Here is a 27966-nt window from a genome sequence, read left to right on the forward strand (position 1 = left end):
TCATTTCATTGGTGTTTTATGTAAATTATTTGCGCAGAAAAACATCTTTGTATTTTTTTTTAGAGATTCAAAACACATTCACACCCTCTGGGTTCTTGCTTTTGCCAAATACAATAAAGCTTTAACACTTTTGTAGGGGAAAACTGCCTTATTGTAAAGGTAATACCAAAAGAGAATGTGCTAAAACACTTGATCGATTTGTAGTTGGTTTTGCCACAGTTGAGAACGTTGCCTCGACACTAAATCGAGTTCTTGAAATGACTCCTGGACCAGCATTGAACAGCAAATATAATGTCTGACCTCTAAAGAATATATTACATCATATTCAGGAATCTTCTGCTGAAAATACCACACGCACTCAGGAAAAGAGCAGTCATTCAAATACTGTACAACTCTGATCAAATTAAAAATCCAGAATTAAAACAAAAAAATTGCTAACTAAATACTTCAAGTAGAATAAATTTACAGTTTGCCAACAGAAAACAAACAAACGGGAAATTAACAAAAGTGGACAATTTACATGATGTGCTGCTTTTACCAAGAACTACGAATCATCAAAAAAACTTCTTCGCCGCTGCTTCTTGCTGACTCCTGGAAATAAATCACAAATTCAGAGAAAAAAAAAGGCATTAAAACGCAAGTTAATAGAGTGCTTTCAAATGTACTTGTTATTTTAAGAAATCTTGATTGATTATAACTAAACAAATCTTTTGAATAGTGGTCACAGTTTTTGTCTTTGCATACAAAACAACATCTGCTTCAATCGGTTTCCATTTTGCTTTCTCATTAATAAGGAATGCTTCATTTAAAAGACACTGGAAGTGATTTGAGGACTTGTGATTTTAAAAAAACAAACAAACTGACTTGTACATGATGTAGCCAAAGAAGAGGAGGGACTGGATGACGATGAAGATGAGGAAGTGTGTGGTCGAGAGACAGGTTGGTAATGGAGGAAGTTCAGGACACTTCAGCTTCTCTGCAGGGTTCTGAAGAGTGTGATAAAAAGACCATTTAAGACTTATATATATATATATAAAAAGCATTTTATATTTCATGAGAATATTAACCCCAAAAATTATATACTTTTTTATAAAACTATACAATTAGCGTTAACAACATTTACTGACTATGGTTATTCACTGAATTTAGTCTAATTTGAAATAGAATACATTAAATGTAATCGAATGTAACAATATATAATTTTTTTTTCTTATTCATAACGTTTCCCAAGTTATGTTTAATAGATCAAGAAAAATGTTCACATTATTTACATTATATTTTTCTACTGGTGACAGTCTCAAATTTATTTATGTATTTAAATTTGTTTGGGAAAAAAATTATTTATAAACTATAATCATGCTAAAAACTATGGTCAATAACATTAGCCCCCATAAGAAAATAGTATTTTTTTGATTGGCTACAAAACAAACCACTGGTTTTAAATGCATTATTAACCTATAAACCTAGTTTAGTCTTTAAATTGCACCTTAAGCTGAATACTAGTATTTTGTAAAATAATGTATTATTTACTGTCGTCATTGCAAAGACAAAAGAAAATTAGTTATTAGAAATTAATATACGTTTTAAATTTATGTTGACAAATCTCTCCAATAAACAGCACTTGGGAAATATTTTTGGAAAAATAACAATTTCACAGGAGGGCTAATAATTTGGCCTTCAACGGTTAACTAGTGTTTAGTGATTTTCTTCCAAATTATCTTTTAAATCCTTATATATATATATATATATATAAAAATAAGAATTTTACTTCAGTTTTAAATTTTTACTTTATTTTTAGCTATTTTAATACATTAAGTTAAGCTAAATAATAATGATAACAATAATATTAACAATAATAATAATAATAATAATAATAATAAACAATAATAATAATTAGTTAGCAAATAAAAAAAAAATATGTCAACAAAGCTAAAACCTACAGAGTCAATTTTATTTAAGAGTCACCCTTAAAATATAAACTCACAGCGTTTTTCTGAACGATGTGCTCGATGTTCCTTTTGACGACGTGCAGATGCTCCTTGATGTCATTGAAGTGCTGGACGGTTTCATATGAGCCCAATCCTCCTGCATTCCCCTGATGCTGACCCATCGCCAGCTGCTTCAGAGAGCCTGACAGGGAGTTCCTGTAAACCACAGCACAACACAAACAACGTCACTGCAACGCTCCAGTTTACAAACACATGCCGGTCACAATCCAACCGATATAAGAGAAGACCTTAAGCTCTGCAAAGTTTGAGATTTTTCTAGTCAAAATACATTTCAAATCTTCTTTTTGTCACATTTGATCTATTTTTAGCTCTAGATTTCAATTGCAATATATATACTTTTTACAATAATTAAATTTTTATATAATAATTTTATAATAGTATAATTATAATCAAATTTACAATATATTATTATTGTTGTTATAATACAATTATTATTTAGAATACTTTTATATATTTTTAAAAGCGGTTTCTAAAAATAAGTCATGCGTCTATGATTATATACACTATTTTACAAGTAGCTTTTTTTCCCTGACTGATCAGATTTTCTGAATTATGGACTGGTAAAAACCCTGTATTTTTAGTACATGTTTTTGTGACTTATCAGGACACAAATCTGTATACGACATGGGTATGACACAGGTAAAACAAGGTTTCTCAATAAGCTTTAAAAAAATAATAATGAAAAAATAAATAAATTACACTGAATGAGTTTTTTTTCATAAAGTAAAACTACACAGTTTCCTGTGAGGGTTGGGGTTAGAGCAATAGAAAACGGTTTGTACAGTATAAAAACAATGGAAACCTATGTAACGTGCCCACTATTCACAAAAAACAAAAGCGCATGTGTACGTATGCATGTATTTAAAAAAATAAAATAAAAAAAATAAATCTTTATATACATTATAGTATTATTACATTCTAGTATTATTCCCCTTTACAATTGTTTACACTATGTAAAAATGTATAAAAATATGTGGTGGCAAAGAGTTAGACCTCTTTGCTGATTTCACACAGAAACTGCAACGCTGCATCACATAAAAAAAAAAACAAAAAACAAACATCAATTTTGAACAACTTAAATTCAATATATAGTTTGTGTTTCAAATTTGCACATTTAATAAAAGGAATGTCTCATTTGCATATATAACAACTTTCAATGCAAAAAAAAAAGTTAGGAATTCTTAACGTGACAAATCAACTTATGAATTATGGTGATGATAACTGTTAAATCATTTTAAGCACATCCACCTGCAGTGTTTTAGGTCTCGAAGAGGAAGCTGAAGTGATTTCCCGCCTGTTTACATTCAGCCGTATGTCATACATGAGGATCTTATCAAACAATCAGTTCCCCAGAGACTGAGTGTCACAAGACTTAATCTGCATTTTAAATGCACAAAACAGCCTTAAGCTCAGAATATCTGATCTGATTCTTAAGACAAAGCTCATGTTTTCTAGATTTCATGACATTATTTCTTTATTGTAGACATGACTGTGATAAAAGATGATTTGCACTTCCTATCGTCATTCGGTGTATTAAATTAAATTGTAGCATGTCATGTAGCAAGGCTCAAAACTACAACTATCACACTGATGATAATGATTAGACTTATTGGTATATAAAATGTCACCAAACTGATAAACAGCATTCAGGCACAATGAAAACAAAAAAAGTATTATTACACTAACATTTTAAATATAACATTAACATTTATCAATTTCCCATGACTGACCATTATTATAATGCAACACAACTTTTACAATACTAACAAAAAGAGCATAGTAGTTTAATACAATGCCATGTGGCAATTAAAATATGAATATAAATTTAAAAATATAAAACAAAATGCCAACACATTAATAAAAAAATATTGGAGTCTCTTTTTTTAAAATGAAAATTTCTTTACATTAAAATAGGATTCAAATCCCAGTGATTGAGGCCCACCGCAACATGATGTAGGAGTGCGGTTTTGCCCGCCCACCAAATTATTGACAGTTGCCATGTCTCTATAATAACAACATGTACACACATGTCCACAGAACACTTTTTTTTGCAAAAAAAAAAAAAAAAAAACTGGGATTAAAACATGTTACAACTCTGTGATCAGCTGCACCCGAATAATTAATTTTATTACAGTTACATTTAGTCATTTAGCAGACACTTTTATCCAAAGCGACTTACAAATGAGGACAAGGAAGCAATTTACACAACTATAAGAGCAGCAGTGAACAAGTGCTATAGACAAAGTTTCAGGTGTGTAAAGTCTAAGAAGCAAAGCATTAGTAAATGTAAGTTTTTTTTTTTTTTTTTTTTTTGAGAGAGAGTATAGTTAGTGGTATAGCCAGAGAGGCAGTTGAAGATTAGGAAGGAAAGTAGAGACTAAATAGTTGAGTTTTTAGTCGTTTCTTGAAGACAGCAAGTGACTCTGATGTAGTTAGGGAGTTCATTCCACCAACTGGGCAGATTGAATGTGAGAGTTCAGGAAAGTGATTTCTTCCCTCTTAGGGATGGAACCACGAGGCGACGTTCATTCACAGAACGCAAGTTTCTGGAGGGCACATAAATCTGCAGAAGTGAGAGCAGATAAGGAGCAAAGCCAGAGGTCGCTTTGTAAGCAAACATCAGAGCTTTGTATTTGATGTGAGCAGCAACTGGCAGCCAGTGCAAACGGGTGAGTAGCGGAGTGACATGTGCTCTTTTGGGTTCAAAGACCACTCGTGCTGCTGCGTTCTGAAGCAGCTGAATTATAAAGTTTAAAACGTTTGTAAAACAGAACATGTTTGTAATAAAGACAAAATCAATATCTAATTGTAAACTGCTATTAGCAGCAAGGTGCTGACGGTGACCCGAGTTCAATTCCCAGCTCGAGGTCCTTTGCCGATCCTTCCCCTATCTCTGCTCCCCACACTTTTCTGTCTGTAAAATCTACACTGTTCTATCCCAATAAAGGTGAAACTCTCAAAAAAATAATTATATATTTTAAAAAATGCTGTGACAGTCAAAATAAAATAAAATAGGAGATTGAAAACAAAAAATAACCAACTGGTAGATGTCAATACAAACCAACAAATGACCAAAAATAAATAAATAAATAAATAAATAAATAAATAAACAAAAGAAAAACCATTAAAAAAAAAAAAAAAAAAAAAAAAAAATACAGTGCTCAGCATGAATGAGTACACCCCATTTTCATTCATTCCTTTTCATTTATTTCACTTCATTCGGTCAATAATTCCCTTTTACACCCCATTTTCAAAATGAATATTTTCTTAAACTTTGGTGTTTTTGAACAAAACAGATTTATTCACCTAATATATTTAATAAAATAATATTTTAGTCAATGAACATCTTTAGAAAGAGAACACATTTAAATTCATGAAATATTGCAAAAAATTTAAAAGACAACTACAAACTTCAAAATTTCAACAATTCTATATATTTGTTTCTCTTGAACTTTGCTCTTTTAAAAAACAATTTCCCCCTAACATACATTTGGGTGTACTTGGACCGTTAAATTATTTTGTTAGATTAGCTCCAGATTTGACTGCTTCAGCACTGTCTAATCGAATGTATACGCGCAGATACAATATTGTTTAACATCCTATAGAAAATATTCATTTAAAAGCGGTTTGTGAGGGGTGTACCAAGTATACCAAGCACTTCAAGTATTAAAAAAAAAACTAATAGATATATATTCTTGATCTCTGCCTGCACTGAATGTTTGTTTGTTAGTTTACGCTTTATTGTGCCCAATGGAGAAATTTGTCTTGGACCCAATTGCATACACTGAACAAAAACAAACACAAATCAACACCAACTTTCAATCATCAACAAATACTACATGTTTAAAAGTCTGATGTAGGTAAAATAATTTTTTTAAATGATTGTATCTGCACACAAGCAGCCCATATTGTCTAGTGCAGTGTTTCCCAACCCTGTTCCTGAAGGCACACCAACAGTACACATTTTCAACCTCTCCCTAATCAAACACACCTGAATCAACTTATCATAACATCAGAAGAAACTCCAACACCTGAAGTTAATGGGTCAGAAAAGGGAGACATCCAAAATATGTACTGTTGGTGTGCCTCCAGGAACAGGGTTGGGAAACAGTGGTCTAGTGGAAGGCAGTAACTTGTACGCACAAAACAAACTATGCAAACTAATAGTCACCTCTAGTGGTTTTCGCTCAGAACTGCATGTAGAAACTGCTGTGTCTGATCACACTGGCAAATGACGCTACTGCCAAGAAAATCTTCATCTTAATATTACAGCGAATTGTCCCCATCTAATCTTTTAAGCCTCCTCTTAACTCTCCCAAAAGGCCATATATCCTTCAGCCTCATGGAAAAAATGAAATTACCATGCAGCTCAAGCAGGAATGATTGCTAAATTAATCTTCCTAAAAAAACATGCTCTCTTTCTTAAACATATTTCAGATGATTAAGAAATGCCCAGGGAGGCCACGACACAGTTTCCCTCAGAGAGACACAAGCAGTTCATTTCAGATAACCATTAAAGAGAGAAGAATTTTTTCGTATCCATCACATACATGTATATACATATTAAACTGATTAAAATAATAAACATTATTAAGCTTAGCCATATGAATGGGTCAAATAAAAGAAATTGGTATTAAAATAAATGAAATGTCTTTGAAATGCATGAGTGTAAAAAAAAAAAAAAAAAAAACCTACATTATATATGTAGGTTTATATATTAGGCATGGGCCGTTATAAGATTCTGACAGTATGATAAGGAAAGAAAATACAAATAAAAAAAATAAATGAAAAAAATCACGGTTTCTGCTCTAAAAGATGTTCTTTTTAAATGTCTGGGGAAAAAAACTTCAACTTTTACCGTATTGAACACAATAGATTTCATTTTGAGAAACATTTGACATATATTTTGGAACAGTAAACGCATTAGACTAAATAACAAATTAATCATTGACTTCTGCAGTCTTCAATAGTTTCTAAAACACAGTTTATTTTTACATTTTAAAAGAAAAATTTATCTTTTCTGCTGGAGATACTGTCAACAACAACAACAAAAAAATCTTACATATTCCATAGGAATGGTATAGCAGAAAGTTTTGACGGTTTTAAAACCTTGACTATGGCATAAACAAGACATTTGTTGCTGCCGCTCAATAGATATTTTCTCTTTTTGGACCATACTCTGTAAAGCCTAAAGATCCAAAATCCCAGTAGATCAGCAGTTTCTGAAATACTCAGACCAGCCCGTCTGGCAACAACAACCATGCCACGTTCAAAGTCACTTAAATCTCCTTTCTTCCCCATTCTGATGCTTGGTTTGAACTGCAGCAGATCGTCTTGACCATGGCCTAAATGCATTGAGTTGCTGCCATGTGATTGGCTGATTATAAATTTGCATTAACTAGCAGTTGAACAGGTGTACCTAATAAACTGTAAAATATATATATATATATAAATAAATAAAATATATAAATAAAAACATATATAATGTTAATTCAAATTTACATTTGATTGCATAAAATTTAATCAATGATGAAACTTTTGATGAAACAATTTATCATGAAGTTGAACTAACTAGTTGCAATCATAATTAATATAGAACATGCATGCATACATACGTATATATATTTTTTACTTTATGTAAATATCTTAAGTACCAATTTTTTTTATTTTTTTTTTAACTACATGGTCACATACTTAATTTAATATTTTAAATTTCAAATAAATTTAATAAATTAAAATTTATTATAAAGTCATTTTTTTGCATGTAACATTGTGCACTTTAATGGCAATTATGGTTTTCAAACAAATACACTGTACCATGCTTGCGAAAAATAGCTAAAAAAAATTATAATTTTCAGTTAAATTATGAAACCATAACTAGACATATTTTAAAATGATTTTTAATTATATGAAACTTTAATAACTCAGAGCACACATTTGACTTTTTTTATTCAAAGAAATAAACTATGAATGTGATAGAAAAAAATTATTAATTTAAACGTTATAATACATTTAATAATAATAATAATAATAATAATAATAATAATAATAATAATAATAATAATAATAATAATAATAATAATAATAATAATAATAATATAAACTATGAATATGATAAACATTATATTTTTTTCTGGTTAAAAAAATAGTCAACTATTTATTTTAAACAAGGTCAAATCAGTGGCCTGCAAATTAAATAAAAGAGCAGTGCACGGTTTAACCTTTTAATCAGGAACACATCCTCAAATTTACAACAATTTCTCTGCTTAACTTGCATTTATTTTTACTGATCATGTATTATCCAGATCCTAAACCCCATTTCTTTGGATATCGTCTTCAAAACTAAGATGATTACTAGGATATAAAAAAGAAAATCTGAAAAATGAAAACGTTTGCTGTAAGTAATAAGTACAGACTCCTTGGGGAATTACAGAGACAAGAAAGCAATCAGAAGCGGACCCTGTATTTGCTGCTGTATGACGGATATAGTTAAAGATTCGCTTATAATCCATCAAACAGAAGCCCATAAGGAGCCTAAACAAAATCAAATTTGTTTCTTAAGGGAGGAAAAAAAATAATTAGACATAAATCTCCCTTAAGGCAAAAAGTGAACATTTAGTAACCCTCTTAGTAATCTTTATCCACTTCAAATGACCTACATGCCGTTTCTCTTTTTACAGCAAGTCAGTTTGAGATGAGTAAAATGAAATTACGATCAAAAAAAGAAAAGGTCAAGATCTTAATATGCTCATAATCTAGAAGATGAATTTGATCAACTGAGCATTTGTTTGTTGCCGACCAAACGCTGGTTAAATACGCGCGCCAATAGGATTAGCCTAAATGAACAATCGACACAGATTACTGATCTTCTACTGACGTCTTTGAGACAATGAGGTCTCAGTGCTGACTTCTGATGAAGACTGCTGTATTATGTTGTTATAATCACAAAATTAAAAAGCTGACAAATTTACATATGCACTAAATAGTAAAAGACCTAAATGCATAAAAAAAGCATTACCAAGACCAATAAGCACTTATAAATAGTTGGAATCTGAATTTGTAATAAAATAAAATAAAATAAATGTAATTATATAGGCACATCTAGAAATACTTTAAAGTGTTAAGGTAAGGAAATAAAAATAAATCCACACAAAAATATTTTTCTATTCGAAATGTAAAAACATTTATTCAAATAAAGTTAATTTCTCATAAAATATTGTAATAAATCACACACTTAATTGATTATTGGAATGGTTGAAATATGATTTGTAGGACTGAACAATATATCGTTTGAGCATCCATATCGTAATGCGTGTATCCACAATAGTCGCATCGCAATATTAGATTTTTTTTTTTTTTAAAAAGATAAAAAAAATAAGAATATTATTTATACGCTGATGACCATGTTATTTTGTTTAATTGGTCAATTTCTGTACTTGAATACTGTTGGACTCCCCAGAAAAACAGAACGCACTGTTTTTTCACTTATTTATGTGCTTGTAATTTATTATATTTTATGCAGATGCACTGCATAGAAAAAAATACTTGATCATCCCAGTTGATCTAAATTAATGAAATCTTTCCAAATAGATCCATTCATATCCTCTGCTGAAAATATATTCATATAGCAATATATAAATCGCAGCAAAATAAAATATTGCAATTTCAGATTTTTCCAATATCGTGCAGCAATAATGTTTTTTAATAAAAATAAATTATATTATATAGGGAAGTCTAAAAATACTTTAAAGTGTTAAGGCTAGTCGAAAACTGAAATAAAACATTTATTCAAATAAAATTCACTTCTCAAAGTATTGTGAGGGTTACTAAAGTATTAAACCCCCTTAAATGATTAGTAAATAGCGATATTACATGCAGAAATATTTGCATATGCACCAAATTATTATTTAAAGGCCTTTTTATTGCTGCACATCTAAAAGTTACAGATTCATCCCTTGAAGAGACACACACACACACAAAATAAGATAATTCTGACATAATTGGAAAGAAAATAAATCGTTCCAAACCAGTTTCATATTCTTTCGTCTGTTGAACAGAAAAGAAAATATTTCAAAGAATGTTGGAAACCGGTAACCATTGGCTTTCATAGAATTTTTTTTTTAAAAATGTCAATAGTTACCAGTTTCCAACACTGTTCTAAATATCTTCTTTTGTGTTCAGCATAAAAAAAAGAAACTCAATTTGAGTAATTTGTAGGAGAGTAAATAATTTTAAATTTTTGGATGAACCATCTCTTTAACAAAAAAAAAACAAAAACAAAAAAACCAACAACAATAGGGTTGGTAAATAAGTAATAAACTAAATATATTTGTTAAAATGCCAATAATACTGATTAGCTGTTATTTATGAGCTGCAATAATATTCATTTTTTATAAATTATTGGCTGCAAATGGGTTTCTTAGATCTTAAAAATCCTAATACACTTAAATCCTGCATTATTATTATTATTATTATTATTATTATTATTATTATTATTATTATTATGGTATATTATAAATAAAGTATTTTTCTTTTTAAAATTTATTTTACTTCATGTAAATATTTTCTGATATAATAATTTTGTTTTTAAAACTAGATGGTCATATTCAATTACATGTACTAAAAACTCTTATTTCACTTAAACTAAATTAAAATATATTATGAAGTTGTTTTATTGCATGTAAAATTGATTAAAAAGCTAACCATAATTCCAGTTAAAAGTAAACAAATAAATTGTACGTCTGCAAAAAAAAAAAAAAAAAAAAAAAAAAAAAAAAAAAGATAATCAAAAATATATAGGATTTATAGTTTTTTTGTTAAATTATAAAAAACAACCAGAAATATTTACAATTTTGTTATAACTTGTGGTTCAAAATGAAGTCAAATTTGTGGTGAGTTTTTTCCTTCAAATAAAATAAACTATGACTATGATATTAACATTTAGATTTTTTGTTTAAAAAAAGTGTAATATTCCTTTTAAATGAGGTCAAATCCATTGCCTATAAATTAAATAAAGAAGCAGTGCATGGTTTTATTCACTTTCAATAAATTGACTGCAAATGGGTGTTTTAGTGCTTAAAAAACCCAATACACTTAAAAATATAAATCTAAATGCATTCATTCCAATCAAATCTCTCAGTTAAATCCCAAACAAAACCGCCGGCAAGTGTTGCTCTAAAAATCGGTTTTACGATCATTAGTTTGCTCACATTAGAATTGAAGAGCTGTAAAAACAACCTTTTGTCAGCTAATCCTCTACTCGCACGGTTAAAGAGTTTTAAAAGCTGTATTTTGGCATCTAATCCCGAAGCCTTATTGTTTGATTTTGTCTTTAGTTTTAATCCCCGTTCGTCTACACCTCGCTTCAAAAACACCTGCAGGAAAACAAACAGCACTTCGCTAACAAAACAATGCTGACATTACAGAGAATAACAAACAAATCGGGATTAAACAATGAACATCTTTGGATCTTTATGTAAAGGCACAACAAACAGGAAATTTGGACATAAAACCTAATCTGCTGCGCTGTTCAGTCTCCTGCAAAAACATGTAATGCGCTAAAGCCTGTAAGTTGATGTTTAACTCTGAGATTGTATGTGATTTACTACTTTATTGGCTAGAAATTTTCTGGAGTATTACGATTGTTTTTAACAATATCTCAGCAGGAAACATAAGCTGTGATGGTAACATAAAAAAAAGTGCATTAGTTTAGTGTATTAGTGTAAATACTAACATAAAACAATTAGTAATGCATTCGTTACTGTATTTATTCATCTTCGTTAATGTTAGTTAATGCTATTTAAGTCAAATAACATTAGTTCATGTTAACTCACAGTGCATTAACTAATGTTAACAAGCACAACTTGAATAATGCATTAGCTAATATTGAACTATGATTAACAAATGCTTTACAAGACAATTCATACGGTAACACTTAAAAAAATGGTCTATTAGTTAATGATAAATGTATTTACCAACATAAACAATTAGTAATACATTAAGGTGTTTATCTATCTTCTTTAACAATTACTTAAATGTTAAGTTAGATCACATTAGTTCATGTTAACACTACTTTGGATTTAAATAATGTATTAGTTATTGTTGAACTACAGTTAAGCATGAATAGTCTTGTAAAGCATTTATTAATTTTAGTAAATACAGTAACTAATGGACCATATACTCAAGTGTTACCGCTGTGACTTAATCATTATGGATGCTGCATCAATTTATATCTGCAAAGGTGATTTCATATACATACAAAGTATATTAAATGCTAGGAAAATGTCTGCCTTAATGTTTAGCTTAGAGGAGAAAAAAAAAGTCAAGATATTAGTGCAATAATGTTCCTTTGTTGTGCGGCTTATCAGATATACAGGTTTAAAAATAAAAAAAAACATTTTAAGACTTGTTAAAATAAATAAAATGGTGATTATAGGCCTGTCACGATATCTATTTTTTAGTTGCATGATATATTGTTCCAAAATATATTGCGATAAACAATACAACTGTCATTTTAAAACCATTTTATACCACTCATTATAAAATGCCAGAATGACAATATAATATCACCACAATGCAAGTACACTCTTCCAAAGAACACATAATAGTTTATTCTTTAGAAGATTTCCTTTAATTATAGTCATTTTAACAATTTAATAATTAGGCATTGGAATCTGAATGTGAAAATGCATAATCTAAACAAATAAATAATAATAAACATTAACAAAAAAAGTGCAAGGTAAAAAAAGAAATAGGTTGTGATATCTGCTACCAGATCTATTTTCAGTTGTCAGACACCCACATGAAAATATACTAAAAGTAATTTATAGTAAATACTAGTGTTATTTTAACTACACTGACTACTCCAATAGGGATAGAGATGATGCACAATCAGCTAAAAGGTAGCTAGAATTGTTTAGGTATGTATATTATTGTATTGTGACAATTAAAACGACAAGTAATTTGTATTTTAGGGCTGCACTGTGATCTTAAAGTCTTTCAATGAGCCATCAAATAATTTTTATTAAGTAATTTTTATTATATTCATTTTTAGGCATTTATTACATGTGCAATTTATAACAACCATCTACACTTAGTTATTCATTAATGTCCCAGCTTATAATACACCAATACCATAACAGACCAATCTTGCTTATAGACCAAAAAAACAAACAATATTTTCTTACCTTACTTCATTAATGTTCTTCAAAACCTCATGTTGTGTGGTAATTATTGTCTCCAGTTCATGACTGGGAGCCTAAAAAAAAAAAAAAAAAAAAAAAAAAAAAAGTAAACCATTATTAAGGCCAAAGGATAATAATCTTTATTTTGCTTAACTTCTTAATTACGAAGTATTAGTAAACTTTAAGAAACTTTCGGTGCCACACAAATATTCACAATACAAAAAACAGAAACAAATAAGAAAAATGAACAAACAGAACAACAACAAGAACAACAACAAAAAGATTAATAACAATTAACAACATGAGGTATCAGGTACATCATAAATAAATAATCCTCTTCCACATTTATATAATATGCTTTATTGTCTTGCAATCAGAGGGAAAAGGTCATTGTTTTTTAGGTAAACATATTTGATAAACAACATTTAGCAGTAGTTACATGTCAGGTGGGCTTCTCTTTAGCCAACATTTAATAATTGCTTTCTTGCATGCAACCAAAAAAAATAAATCTCCAGAAGATGATTATCACATTTATTTTCCTATTCTGGAGAGATCACTGGGAACATGGTGAAAACAATGACACATCAGAAACTGAAAGTTTTGAATGCTTATATTTTTTAACTTCCAATTGTGTTACTGTTTAGGAGTACACTAGAGATAACCTTAACAGAACCTTTACTTAAACCAATTTCTTGTTCTGACGGGGTCCATTTTAGCTTAGCATAATGAATTGAATCGGTTTAGATCATTAGCATTTCTTAAAAAAAAAAAAAAAAAAAAGCATTGTTAAGCGCTACATAACATCACTCTACCTGGTGAAGCCACTTCAGGGGACTTTAAATATGCCATTAAATGCACTTCTGTCTTATTTTAAAAGTCCTACCTGTCCAGACTGTGCTTGTGAGGTGCGTTTGTTGATCTCGTCTGTGATGACGGACACATAACGCCGCTGTTCATCCAGAATCATCGCCAGCTGCCTGTTTAACTGCTTGATCTCCAGGTGGATTCGATTCTGACCCTCAAACACCTGACGGATTTCCCGATCGTTAACGCTTTCATACAGGTCCTCAACTGCCAGAAGAGAAACACCGAACAGATGACGCTTCTCTACAGATATAAGGTTTCATTTTTAAACTGTAACAACTCTGTGAGGTCAAATTGATAATGCTGGATTTAAAATAGGTTGTAAATACATGGGGATAAGTATGAGACTGCATGGTGAAGGGGAATATTTTGAGCCCAAAATGCCCCAAAGCATGGTTAAATTAATTGATCAAATAATTAAAATAAAATTAATTATACCTCAAAATGTTAGGAAGTACCAATAAGATTAAACAGATTACGATAAAGAAAATAAATTAAATAAAACTGGGGTTAGTGATAAAACAAGTTGAGTTGAATTAAATGATTTGAGTAATTAAATAAGTTGAATAATAATATATATATATATATATATATATATATATATATATATATATATATATATATATATATATATATATATATATATATATATATATATATATTTAAACATTTATATAAATTAAATTAGTTAAAATAAGAACTTAAAAATAAAATAATTATAATTATTATTAATTGCTTTAAAATAGAATGTATTATACCTGAAACGTTAGTAACCAAAGTTAACTAAATGAACTTAAGGTAAAATAAAATATTAATTGAATAAATTGGATAAAATAAATCTAGGCTTAGTAACATAAAAAAATGAATTAAAAAGAATGTCAAAATGTTAGTAATAAAATACAATTTAAATAGATGACATCAAAATACAAATAAATAATGATAAAAACAAAAATGATAATAAAATGAGCATTATTAATAAAATAAAATTAATTTAACTCCAAAGAGTTATAAATATAAAATAAAATAAACCAAAATATCCAATCATGGTGAAAACAGAATCTGTTGTGTATACATACAAAAGTAATTAAATCAGTATCATATATCATATATAAAAAATATACATTTTTAAAATATGAAAAAAAAAAAAAAAGAAAAAAATTATTATAATTGTTATAAAATAGAATGTATTATAGTATTATACATCAATCGGTAGTAATGAAAGTTAAATAAAATAGCTTAAGATAAAATAATGCTTGAATAAAAGTGTGATTGAATAAAAATTGTCTAAATGTTAGTAATAAATAAAATTTAAATAGATTACAAAATACAAATAAATGATGACAACAAAATGATAAAATAAAATGAGGGTTATTAATAAAATAAAATTATAAATAAAAATGATAAAAAAAAACTAAAATAAACCTAAATATCTAATCATGGTGAAAACAGAATCTGTTGTGTAGATGTAAAAAAATAAATAAAAACAATGGCTTGGCACACAATGTTGTCTAAATTGCCCATAATCAATGTACAACAAAGACAAAGTAAAATAGAAGTACAATTTCAAAAAAAATTTAAACATTTATGCCAGCATCAACTGATCATTCTGTATTTTTTCAAACCATTGTGAATCATGACCATTTCATTTCACTACTGATTTTTTTTCTATATCCAACACAGCAGAGAATAATGCAGCAATCAAATGTTACTCGTCCAATCAGAAGTAAGAAGAGTCTGTGTGAATGTGAGGTCAGGAACTCACTGGGCTGCCCCTGGACATCAGGGTGCTCTTTCTGAAACTCCTCTTTCCTTTTGTCCAGCGCTTGTTGGAAATTCTCAAATTCCTCCTGGTACTTGTCCTTCTCCTCTTTGGGAATCTCTTTTTCTGGGGGAGGCTTTATGGAAAAACACAAAACACACATTCAGACCCACTCACGCACACAGACACACTTACACATACTCCAATTAGAATGAACAAGAGGAACGGAGTAAGAGGTGGACACTTATCAAATAAGCACGGTCGATTCTTTTTAATCATACTTAAATGTGTGTTGGATGTGAGTGTGTGTGTGTGGGGAAGAAGATTGTGTACCAGATTCTGCCCAGGTTCCGTAAGCCTGAACAGCAAAAACGACAGAACGTCATGGTCATCTGTTGGGAAAAATAGAAAGTTGTTCAGCCAAGATGAAAATAAACTGCTAATTCGGTGGAAGTAAATAGCTGAATACTTGCAGCTTTTAATAACGACATGGTTAATTTTTTTTGCTTATTTATTTACATGTATTTGCAACATATTCTCTTTCAACTACAATTAGACGTTTTTAATAAGTTTTTTTAATAATTTAAGTTTAAAAATTAAAAGAAAATCTATAATCATAGTAGAAACAATACAAATAGCAAACAAAATAGCAACAAAACTATTTGCATGGATCAGGGAAAATTGCTGTGCATAAAACAAAATAAAATAAAAAATCTAAAAAATAAAATAAAATAAAAATTCCAAAATAAAAATTACAAATTAAAAATAAAATCTAAAATAAAAATGTAAAATTAAATAAACTAAAAAACCAAAATAAAATATTCAATAAAATAAAATATAAAATAAAATCTAAAAATTTAATGAAATAAATAATCAAAAATAAAAAATAAAATAAATAAATAAAAAAAATAAAAAATAAATGAATAAAATCTAAAAATAAAAAACAACATTAAATTAAGAATTAAATAAAAATACAATATAAAATAAAAACAACATTAAATTAAAAAAATAAAAATCTAAAATTAAATGAAAACAAAATTAAATAAAAAAAAATTAAATAAAAAAAAAAATCTAAAATAAATAATAAAAAAAAAAATTTAAATGCTGATTGGAAATGAAAGACAAAATAAGATCTATTTTATATTAGCAGATAGATTTGGATTTTAATAAATACCTGCAAGTCCTCCAGTGGCTGCAGAGATGCCAAAATAACCAGTTCCAGGAATGATCATGTTCTCAACCTTGGTACAGAACTCATAATCATCTTTGTCAGGAGTGAAGCCGTTATTAATGAAAACCTGAAACCATTGAAAATATTCAGACTTTATTATAGCTTGCAAAAACACACCAGACTGTGTGTTCAAATGATTGACCAATAGCTTATTTATTTACAATGGAAAATTCAACAACACAAATGCTGTTATTAAGGTCAAATGGACAAATTACAGTAATTTATTCAGCCTTAAATTTATTACACTTGACTTACCGATAAAGTCTGCTTGTAATAAGTGATTTTGGTGCGTATAGGGTAAGGTTTGTTTCTGAAGTCTCTAAGACATGTACCTAGTGCCTGGGTCGTGCCATCACTGGAGGAAAGAAAATATAATTAATCAAATACATATAAAATGTTTTAGGTGCAGGTAAACAGGGTAAACAGAGTTGAGGGAGTACATAATCATTCATTCATTCATTCATTCATTCATTCATTCATTCATTCATTCTTCTGATTAATAAATGGACAAAGCTGGAGTCGCAACAGCGGAATGAACCGCCAACTTATCCAGCATATATTTTACACAGCAGATGTGCTTCCAGCTGCAACCCAGTATTGGGAAACATCCATACACACTCTCTCACACACATTCACTACAGCCATTTTAGTTTATTCAATTCACCTATAGCGCATGTCTTTGGACTGTGAGGGAAACCCAAGCAAACACAGGGAGAACATGCAAACTGCACAAAGAAATGCCAACTGGGACGCAAACCAGGGACCTTCTTGCTGTGAGGCAACAGTGTTAACCACTGAGCCACCGTGTCACCTGATTACATAATTTAATTTAAGTTTTCTAAAATGTTGCATTTACAAATGACATATTATTTAATTAAATATGCACTAATTTGCAGACTTTTCTACCAGTAAAAATCTGAAAACGGCAAGAAATCATGTTAAAGTAAAAGCTTTTTAAAGAGAGGATTTAGTGCAATCTCTTTTCACCACTCAATAATTCAGAAATTACTGCCAATGTCTAGAAAATAGACACTTGGATTACTTTTTGTAGAATTAAAATGTTGTATAATTAAGGAAAAATATGTATGAACACATCCCTCTGTACAAATCTTCAGAATACAAATATGAATAACTGTGAAACTGAAATTGTAAATTTACGAGCCACTGGAGGGGAACACACTAATTTTGAGAAAATAGCCTTTAAAAAGTTAGTTTAATTTACAAATACATATAAAAAAAGTGACAAAAGAATGGATAAACTGAGGAGTACAGTATACTGGATGTTTTCTTTCCATTTGACTAAAAAAAACATTTTAGGGAAAACTAATGTCAAAAAAATGGCAAAAGTTAAATACAATTGACATTTAAAATAAGCATTTATTGGACAAAAAACAGATTTTCAAATTATATTTGAAATTTATTTCAGAAATTTTGTTTAAGATATAATAAAAAAATCTGAAATAAAACAAAAAGTTTATAAATAAAATGCCTTTAAGCCTTTAAAACATGGACATTAAACTGAAAGTGTACAGTATATTGGATGTTTTCTTTCCATTAAACTGAAAAAAATTAGTTGAAAACAATTGAAAAAAAAAATGTAAGAAGAATTTACAAAAATAATAGCAAAATGAAATTCAATTTTCAATTATTAAACCTTATCAGCATTTATTAGACAAAAAATACATTTAAAAATTATTTTTAGTTTCAGTAATTTTGTGTTTTTATTATTTGTATTAATTTATTATTATTTTATTTGAAGTAACAATGCTGATTTTTTCACTTTTAACAACAAAAACCCTGTTTAGAGGTAAATACATTTCAGTTTTATATTGGTTTATGTGAAGATTTACATAAATTTACAAAAACACTGGATATGAGGACAGTTCTTTAAAGCAACAACAACAAAAATCTGTTTCAAATATAATGAAAAATCTTCAATAAAACAAGTTAAAAAATAAGTAAATAAAATGCCTTTGAGCCTTTAAAACGTGAACGGAAAGTTAAATCTACAGATATATATTATAAAAAAGGTGACAAAAGAATTAATAAACTTAAAGTGTACAGTATATTGGATATTTTCTTTCCATTAGACTAAAAATGTTGGAAATAAAAAAAATGTAAAGAGAATTTGCAAAAATAAAAGTAACATTTTTTTTTAAAATCTTATAAGAATTTATTGGACAAACATTTTCAAATCAGATTTAGTTTCAGTAATTTTGTATTTTTATTTCTTGTATTTGTTATTATTTAGTTGAACAATGTTGATTTTTTTCACTTTTAACAACAATAACCCTGTTTAGAAGTCAATATATTTTAGTTTATTATTGTTTATGTGAAGAAAACAGATATACACTATATAAAACAATGGATATTTCAGCTCAGTTCTTTAAAGCAACAATAAAAAACAGTTTCAGATATGATGAAAAAACTGAAATAAAACAGAGGTAAAAAAAATAAATAATAAGCAAACAAAATGCCTGTAAGCCTTCAAAATGTGAACCGTGAGTAAAATCTACAGATACATATTGAAAAAAGTAACAAAAAATAAGTAAACTGAAAGTGTACAGTATTGTGGATGTTTTCTTTCCACTAGACTGGAAAATAAACACTTTAGAAAATGACAAAAATATAAAAACTAACAGGTGCATGTTTAAAAAACAAAACAGTTTTTCTGCCTGCAGTGTGTCTCTCTAAAGGATAATATGAAGGCCTGTGAGTGTTTTTTGAGCACATATGCTGCTGACGGCTCTCTCCGGCTGGCTCACAGATCTAATCTAATGCTTTCACTGTTACTGCGCTCAGATTAAGACAGACAGACAGCAGATTAGACGCTCTCTCTCATAAATAATCATATTTCTTAATCTCCTCAGAGTTGTAAAAATGAGAGCGCTGATGTCAGCAGAGGAGGATATGTTTACTTACTTTTGATGGTCAAAAACAAGTTTCCCATTGTTGCCCACCACCAGGACAGCAGGGTTGTTTTTCTACAATAGAAGGATCACAGAGAAAAGAGAGAGGCATAATCCCCATTTAGTACAGGGGAGACAAATCTACTGAGGTGCTTTAGTGTTTGGTAAAAGCCAAACACATAAGCATAATCCTTTGATAAATATATATATAGGCACCTCTACCTTAAGATGTTTTGACTGAAAAATGAACATTCAAAAACAAGATTTAAAGGGCTTTTTTTTTGGCATAAACAAGAATTGAAAACAAAACAACAAACAAACAAACAAACAAGTGTAATTATTACATAATATTATTTGCTAAAAAAAGCCCCTAAAATTAATATTCAGCAGATCAGTACAGCATTTAATACACTTTAAGTATAATTTTAATTTCATTTGAGTTTGTTAGTTTATATACATAAAGGCAATACTCAAAATCATCAACTAACTGAAAATATACAAATTCTGTCATTTAGTTTAATATTATTTCGATTTGGGTATATTGAATGTGAAATATATATATATATATATATATATATATATATATATATATATATATATATATATATATATATATATATATATATATATATATATATATATATATATATATATATATATATATATATATATATATACAAAAGTGGGTCCAACTATATATATATATATATATAGCTGGACCCACTTTTGCCTTCAGAACTGCCTTAATCCTTCATGGCATAGATTCAACGAGATACTGGAAATATTCCTCAGAGATTTTGGTCCATATTGACATGATAGCATCACGCAGTTGCTGCAGATTTGTAGGATGCACATCCATGATGCGAATCTCTCGTTCCACCACATCCCAAAGGTGCTAAATTCTATTGGATTGAGGATCTGGTGACTGTGGAGGCCATTTGAGTACAGTGAACTCATTTTCATGTTCAAGAACCAGTCTGAGATGATTCGGGTTTTATGACAAGGCGAGTTATCCTGCTGGAAGTAGACATCAGAAGATGGGTACACTGTGGTCATAAAGGGATGGACATGGTCAGCAAGGCTACTCAGGTAGGCTGTGGTGTTGACACAATGCTCAATTGGTACTAATGGGCACAAAGTGTGCCAAGAAAATATCCCCCACACCATTACACCACCACCTGCCTAAACTATTGATAAAAGGCAGGATGGATCCATGCTTTTATGATGTTGACGACAAATTCTGACCCTACCATCTGAATGTTGCAGCAGAAATCAAGACTCATCTGACCAGGCAACGTTTTTCCAATCTTTGATTGTCCTTTGATTGATTGTGAGTCTGTGCAAATTGTAGCCTCAGTTTCCTGTTCTTAGCTGAAAGGAGTGGCACCTGGTGTGGTCTTCTGCTGCTGTAGCCATTCCACCTCAATGTTGAACGTGTTGTGCATTCAGAGATGCTCTTCTGCATACCTCGGTTGTAATAAGTGGTTATTTAAGTTACTGTTGCCTTTCTATCAGATTGAATCAGTCTGGCCATTCTCCTCTGACCTTTGGCATCAAGGTATTTGCACCCACAGAACTGCCGCTCACTGGATATTTTCTCTTTTTCAGACCATTCTCTGTAAACCCTAGAGATGTTTGTGGGTGAAAATACCAGTAGATCAGCAGTTTTTGAAATACTCAGACCAGCCCATCTGGCACAAACAACCATGCCACGCTCAAAGTCACTTAAATCACCTTAGTTCCCCATTCTGATGCTCAGTTTGAACTGCAGCTGATCGTCTTGACCATGTCTACATGCCTAAATACATTGAGTTGCTGCCATATGATTGGTTGATTAGAAATTTACATTAACGAGCAGTTAGACAGGTGTGCCTAATAAAGTGGCCAGTGAGTGCATACACATACATTTATATATACACAAACATACATTTATATGTATATCAAGTTTAGATGTGTTTTGTAGTATTAAAATTAGCATTTTTGCTAAACAAAATCAAAAAACACAAGTATTGCTGTAATATTTGTATTTTATTGGTTTTGCTCAGAAAAAAAATGCTATTTTTAATACTGCAAAAACACAACATCTAAACTTATGAGGTCTTAAACAACAACTGTATTTATATTCTAGAAAAGGATAAAAAAAAAATCTTTTCATTTTCAAATTATTTTTAGTAATTTTGTTTTATTATTTGTACTAATTTGAATGTAATATTTATTATTACACACATATATACATATATACACACACACACACACAAGAAAATCACTGGATATTTGAGCTAAGGTCTTTAAAAACAACAACAACAAAAAACTTTTGCGGATATAATGAAAAATCTTAAAACAGAAAAAAAAAAAACAGTAAATAAAATGTGATTAATTCAAGTAAACTCAATCACCTTTCCATCATTATCAAAAGAGTCAAAGAATATTCCCACGCCGTTCCACTGATCAGCAGCCCCATACACAGGACCCTCCAGACCTTGACCAGACGTGAACCATATGGCCTAGAGGAACACACACACACACACACACACACACACACACACACACACACACACAGTAAAGGCTCTCTTCAGTGAACATGGGTAATTTGGCAAGTGGTGCTTGAGATCAGTGTGGTCTGCTCCACTGGACTCAAAGAAAGCATGTTACTTGTACAACACTACATTATAATTACTCCCTCCACACCACCAATTCTGAACAGAGAACATGAAATCATCACCACTGACCTATGAACGCGCTTGTCCTAATAAACCGACTTATCATGAGCAAAAAGAGCCTGTAATAAGATGACATTTTAACAACTCAATGAAAAAAAAAAACTGTTTAAGTGAGGAACGCAGCAGCACTTACCGAGCTCATACAACAGAAAGTGAAAATAGGTTACATGCAAACAAGAAACATTTCATGGACTGGAATGACAAAGCATAAAAAGCTCAAATACTGAGAATACACATACGCAAACATAAAAATGTACACAAATCAATAACAAAAATAATATCTATATAAAACAACAACAACAATATGAAATTGAATGAGAATAATGCAACTGTTTGGTCAGAAAAACTCATCACAATGTTAGGGTGTTCTGGGTGGTAAAGTAGGCATGACTGTACAGGTGTTGTTTTGAGCACATTGAGATGTTTCAGGGTCAGATTTAAGAAGATCTCGCCACCAAATCTCACAAGTTACATTCAGAATAGATTTTAAAAAGTGTTATTACTTGTCTATAAATCACTGAATGTCCTAGGACCTCAATACATTACAGATATGCTCACTGAATACAAACCTAACAGATCACTCAGATCATTAGGATCAAGTAAATTAAAAATTCCAAGAGTTCAGTAAAATCAGGGTGAATCGGCTTTCACCTACCACGCCCCCTAAGGTTGGAATCAGCTTCCAGAAATGATTAGATGTGCTCCAACATTAGACACATTCAAATAAAGACTTAAATCCCATCTGTTTAGCTGTGCCTTTACTGAATGAGCACTGTGTTACGTCCGACAGATTGCACTATTGTCTTTGGTTTTTTGTTTTACATTTCTTTTTACATTAAACACATTTTAATCTGTTTTTAATAATTTTATTCATTTTTATTTTCTTGTTTATGTAAAGCACTTTGAATTACCATTGTGTATGAAATGTGCTATATAAATAAAACTGCCTTGTCTTGATTTCAAGATACACACCAAAATGACTCATATTCAGCATTTGTGTGCAAATATACATAAAAACATTATTGAATCCAGTTATGTTTTTAACTTATGAAAAAAATGCTAAAAGTAAAAAAAAAAAAATAGGGGTTATCCATCTTGATTAAGTTTAATAAAATTAATTATAGCATATACTTAAATGGATCATATAATCTTTGTACATTTTTCCATGTGATTTTATTTTTCTTTTTTTACAAAATGCAATGAGTGTGTGCACATCTTATAGAGCATTTTGAGGGATGTAAACAAAAACAATGGTCCCAACTTATTTTCTTTTTTACATTTTTAATTTCTACAGTTTTCGAAAATCCAAAGAGCCACTAGGCATGGGCCAGTATAAGATTCTGATGGTATGATAACCTTAAATATAAATATTACGGTTTCATGGTATTGTGATTACGGCTCTAATATATATTCTTTTTACATGTCTGGGTAAAGAACAAAAACTTTATTCGCCTTTGAACATAATATATTTTACTTTGGGAAACATTTATAATATTTTGGAGCAGTAAACGTGTCAGGCTAAATAATTCAAATTATTCATTGGCTTCTGCTGTCTACATTAGTTTCAAAAACACTGATATCATTACAATTTAAAACGGCATCTTTGGATGTTTTTTCTGTTGAAGATACTGTTGTCCTGAAAAACTAAAAATGTAAATAAAAAAAAAATCTTACTCATATCTTAGGAACAGTACAGCAGAATATTGATGGTTTTAAAACCTTGATTTTTCCAAATCGTGGTATACGTCCCATGCCTAAGAGCCACATATTAATAAATAATGATCTGATAGCCATTTTAACATTATGTTATGAGCTGTTGTTTCACTAGCACACTTCTGACTCGAGTCAATTCAAGTTTATTTGTATAATAAGTATCGTTCCAAAGCAAATTTACAAACAATTTCATTAAAGTCAAAATCAGTAAAGGTTAAAGTCTTGTAAACAAGCTGGAAAATACAGCCGTCAAATGTATACGTCCGAACAGTTATACAACAATGTACTTTTTCCAGAAAGGTGATTTCAGTTTATACAATTTTTATTTTTATTGATCAAATGAGCACTCCTGGAAGTAATGTACAGGAAACAACTTTGGATGTACGAAACAACAGGTTCTTGTTACACTTATGAAACAGTTTGATAACAAGCAGGAAATGTTCATGGGCCAATGACATGACCATATTGAAATGGTCTATGCCATTTTTATATATTTATTGACAGAAGTTTAGTAAAAATCAAAACAAAAATCATATAATTGTGTTATAATTTGTCAGTAATAATTAATAGTCATAATTTAAAAACTTCACAGGAAGCTGCATGCCCTTTCTGAACACCTTATTTATTTAGTGACAATAGTATTTTTTTGTTCGGGCATGAAATAGTAAATAACATAGTAAATCATTTCTAATGTATCATGTGACATTGAAAACTTAAGCAATGACACTAAAAATTCATCTTTTTCTTTAAAATGTATACATAACCTTTTATTATTATTATTTAAAATACTTAAAATGTCATTTTAAACTTCAAAAACGTTTTACAATATTAATGTTTGCTTTGCACTGTATTTTTTAACCCCCACATTTTTGAATAATGGCATACATCCAAAGCAATTTCTTGTATATTACTTCCAGAAGTGCTCATTTGATCATTCATTCAGCTTAGTCTCCTTTCTATAAGGGGTCGCCACAGCAGAATGAATTGCAATTCCGACACATTCTACGCAGCGGATGCCCTTCCAGCTGCAACCCAGTACTGGGAAACACCCATTCACACATGCACTACGGCCAATTTAGTTCATCCAATTCACCTACAGCGCATGTCTTTGGACTGTGGGGGAAACCGGAGCACCTGCAGGAAACCCACACGGACAAGGGGAGAATGTGCAAACTTCACACAGAAATGCCAACTGGGCCAGCCGGGACTTGAACCAGCGACCTTCTTGCTGTGAGGCGACAGTGTTAACCACTGAGCCTCCCACTCATTTGATCGAATAACTAAAAATAAATTACATGCACAGGCTTTCGGAAAAAGTACATTATACTGCATGACTGTGCAGATGTATACAATTGACAGCTGTATATTTTCTGGCTATTCACAAGAGCTTAATCTTTTCTGATTTTGACTTTATTATAATAAGGTTCACCTTTTGTAAAGCTGATTTGGAACAATAATTATTATACAAATAAACTTGAATTGACTTGACTTGACTTAGAAGCGTGTTAAACTGAAAAAAAAATAAAATCTTGCTGACTTAATTTTTTTAATTGAATCAAATTAACTTTTCTAGTCATTTCAATGTACAACAGTCAGACTGACTCAGAAATATTAAGTTAAACTTTGTATAAATTAAATACTTGAAACCTGATTAACCTATTAAAATATGTTACAAAAACATTTGTTGTCCTGACTTTGTCACATCATTTTTACAGTATCAGTGACTCAACAGCTCACAGATCACCCAGATCTAGGATTTAACCTGTGACATGAGGAATCAGGTTATCATATCCCTAAAAATAAGTCAACATGACCCTCCACAGTCATAACGATAACAATCTGTGCCTGTGCCCATTGCCAAAAATGTAGATTTAAGGCTCATGTGTATTATATAAATTTAATTATTGATTGTTAAACATATCGATAACTAAATGAAAAATAATAATAGTTATTTTCCCCTTACTTACCAATCCATCTGCTCCCATTCGTCCTCGTCCGGAAACACGAAATGCCACTTCAGCTTCCCAATGTTCAAAACTCACAGGGGACTTTGTCCATACTGAACCCTTCTGGCTCCGGAGCGAGGGTGTGATTCGGACCTGATCTGAACTGGGAATAGCATCTGGAGAGGAAAAAAAAAAAAAAAAAAGAGAGAGAGATTTATTTTAACACTAAATGTGCCTCAAACAGGTTTTTACCACTCTGACATGAACTTACGTCCTTGGATCAAAGTTTACTCTAAAATAAGACGCATACAGTACATTATATGCATGCGGAAAACCCATCAGTTAATCTTACATTAAAAAAATTTACGACGTATTATTAATCTGAGAAAGAACAATATTTGTGTTGCGTAATTTGATCCTTATCACATGCTAGTATGTAATAGGCTGTTTGGCACAATACCAATAAATATGAGTAGCAGCTGACAGCTTACTTCTCTGTTGACATAAATCTAACTAAACAGTGCATAGTACTACAACACGATGGAAATTATAATATTAAATCTGTAGACAAAGCACTGATTGCTCCTGTCGGCTAACATGAGGCAGTGTGTGTTTATTAGATTTGAGAAGTGTTGCAAGTTACAACACAGAACTTTGCTCTTCCCACATGCGGAGACGGATTTGTTAACCCTTTAGGAATACTAGAGCCATTTCAGCTTAAACTACATGGATATAAGCATCACAATATGTTCATGCAAATTTGATGGCTAATCCAAAAAATAAAATCACATATAATTGAACACAGCTGCTTGTTTATCAAGATACACATCCAGTAATTAGTCACACAAATCAGAAGGTAGTGCACTGATTTAACCAGTTTGCATATTTTACTTTAAGATAACGCTATGAATGTTGAAAATTTGCATCATTACAAAATGAATGAACAGGAAACCTGAAGTCAAAAGAAATGCAGTCCACCATATTTCATTCAAAACTTGCAGCACTCAGTTTTAGTTTATTTTAAGCTCACGTACACTTTATGAGGCTGTTAAACTACATGGAGTAACATTATTTAAACAAACTAAGAGCTGACAGAGAGTGATACAGATGGATGAGAGAGGAGAGACAGAAACCCATCTATAAACTTACTGCCAGTATGAATCCAGAATGGGATTCTTCCATCACTCTGTGTCAGATGTGGCCCTTTGAAACTGTATTTATACTCAAAGCGGCGGTGCGGCAGGTCCCCGGTAGCGCTGTCAGCGAAAACGTGCGGAAATATTAAAGAAATTATTAATAAATGGGCATAAGCTGCCAGGCTGTTGGCTATGGGTACCGCCATGTTTGAGTCTGAGAGTGCTGACGTAGCGCAGAGAGGGGCGGGAAGACTGGAAACGCTGAAGGGCCAACAGGGCGCTCTCTCATTGGCTGAGAAGCTTGATTGACACGCGGGGAATTAATGAGCGAGAGGCTGTGAGCCTCGTTTTCAGGCACTGATGATGACCTACCGCTGATCAGTGCTGCTGCTGCTACTAGACGTGTCAGCGCATACAAAAAAGTTACCATAGTGACAGAAAATTTCGTAAAAATGAAAAAATAATAATACTTTTATAAATAAATCGTGTAGATTGG

At 30.5% G+C, this 27966-nt stretch overlaps 1 protein-coding gene across 1 annotated transcript; it reads right to left on the reverse strand.

The window, feature by feature from the left end:
* lman1 (lectin, mannose-binding, 1) lies at positions 1-27690 on the reverse strand. The gene is made up of 13 exons (XM_056446758.1): positions 27484-27690; positions 26356-26510; positions 22352-22459; positions 19969-20030; positions 17302-17401; positions 16990-17113; positions 16149-16207; positions 15819-15951; positions 14076-14263; positions 13196-13266; positions 1985-2144; positions 865-986; positions 1-591 (listed from the first exon to the last, which is right to left on the reverse strand). Exons 1-13 carry the CDS (start codon positions 27674-27676, stop codon positions 555-557), a joined length of 1512 nt encoding a protein of 503 aa, XP_056302733.1. The 5' UTR covers positions 27677-27690; the 3' UTR covers positions 1-554.
* Between the last annotated feature and the right edge of the window lie 276 nt (positions 27691-27966).

This window comes from Danio aesculapii, chromosome 21, assembly GCF_903798145.1.
Source record: "Danio aesculapii chromosome 21, fDanAes4.1, whole genome shotgun sequence".
Classification (NCBI taxonomy): Eukaryota; Metazoa; Chordata; class Actinopteri; order Cypriniformes; family Danionidae; genus Danio; species Danio aesculapii.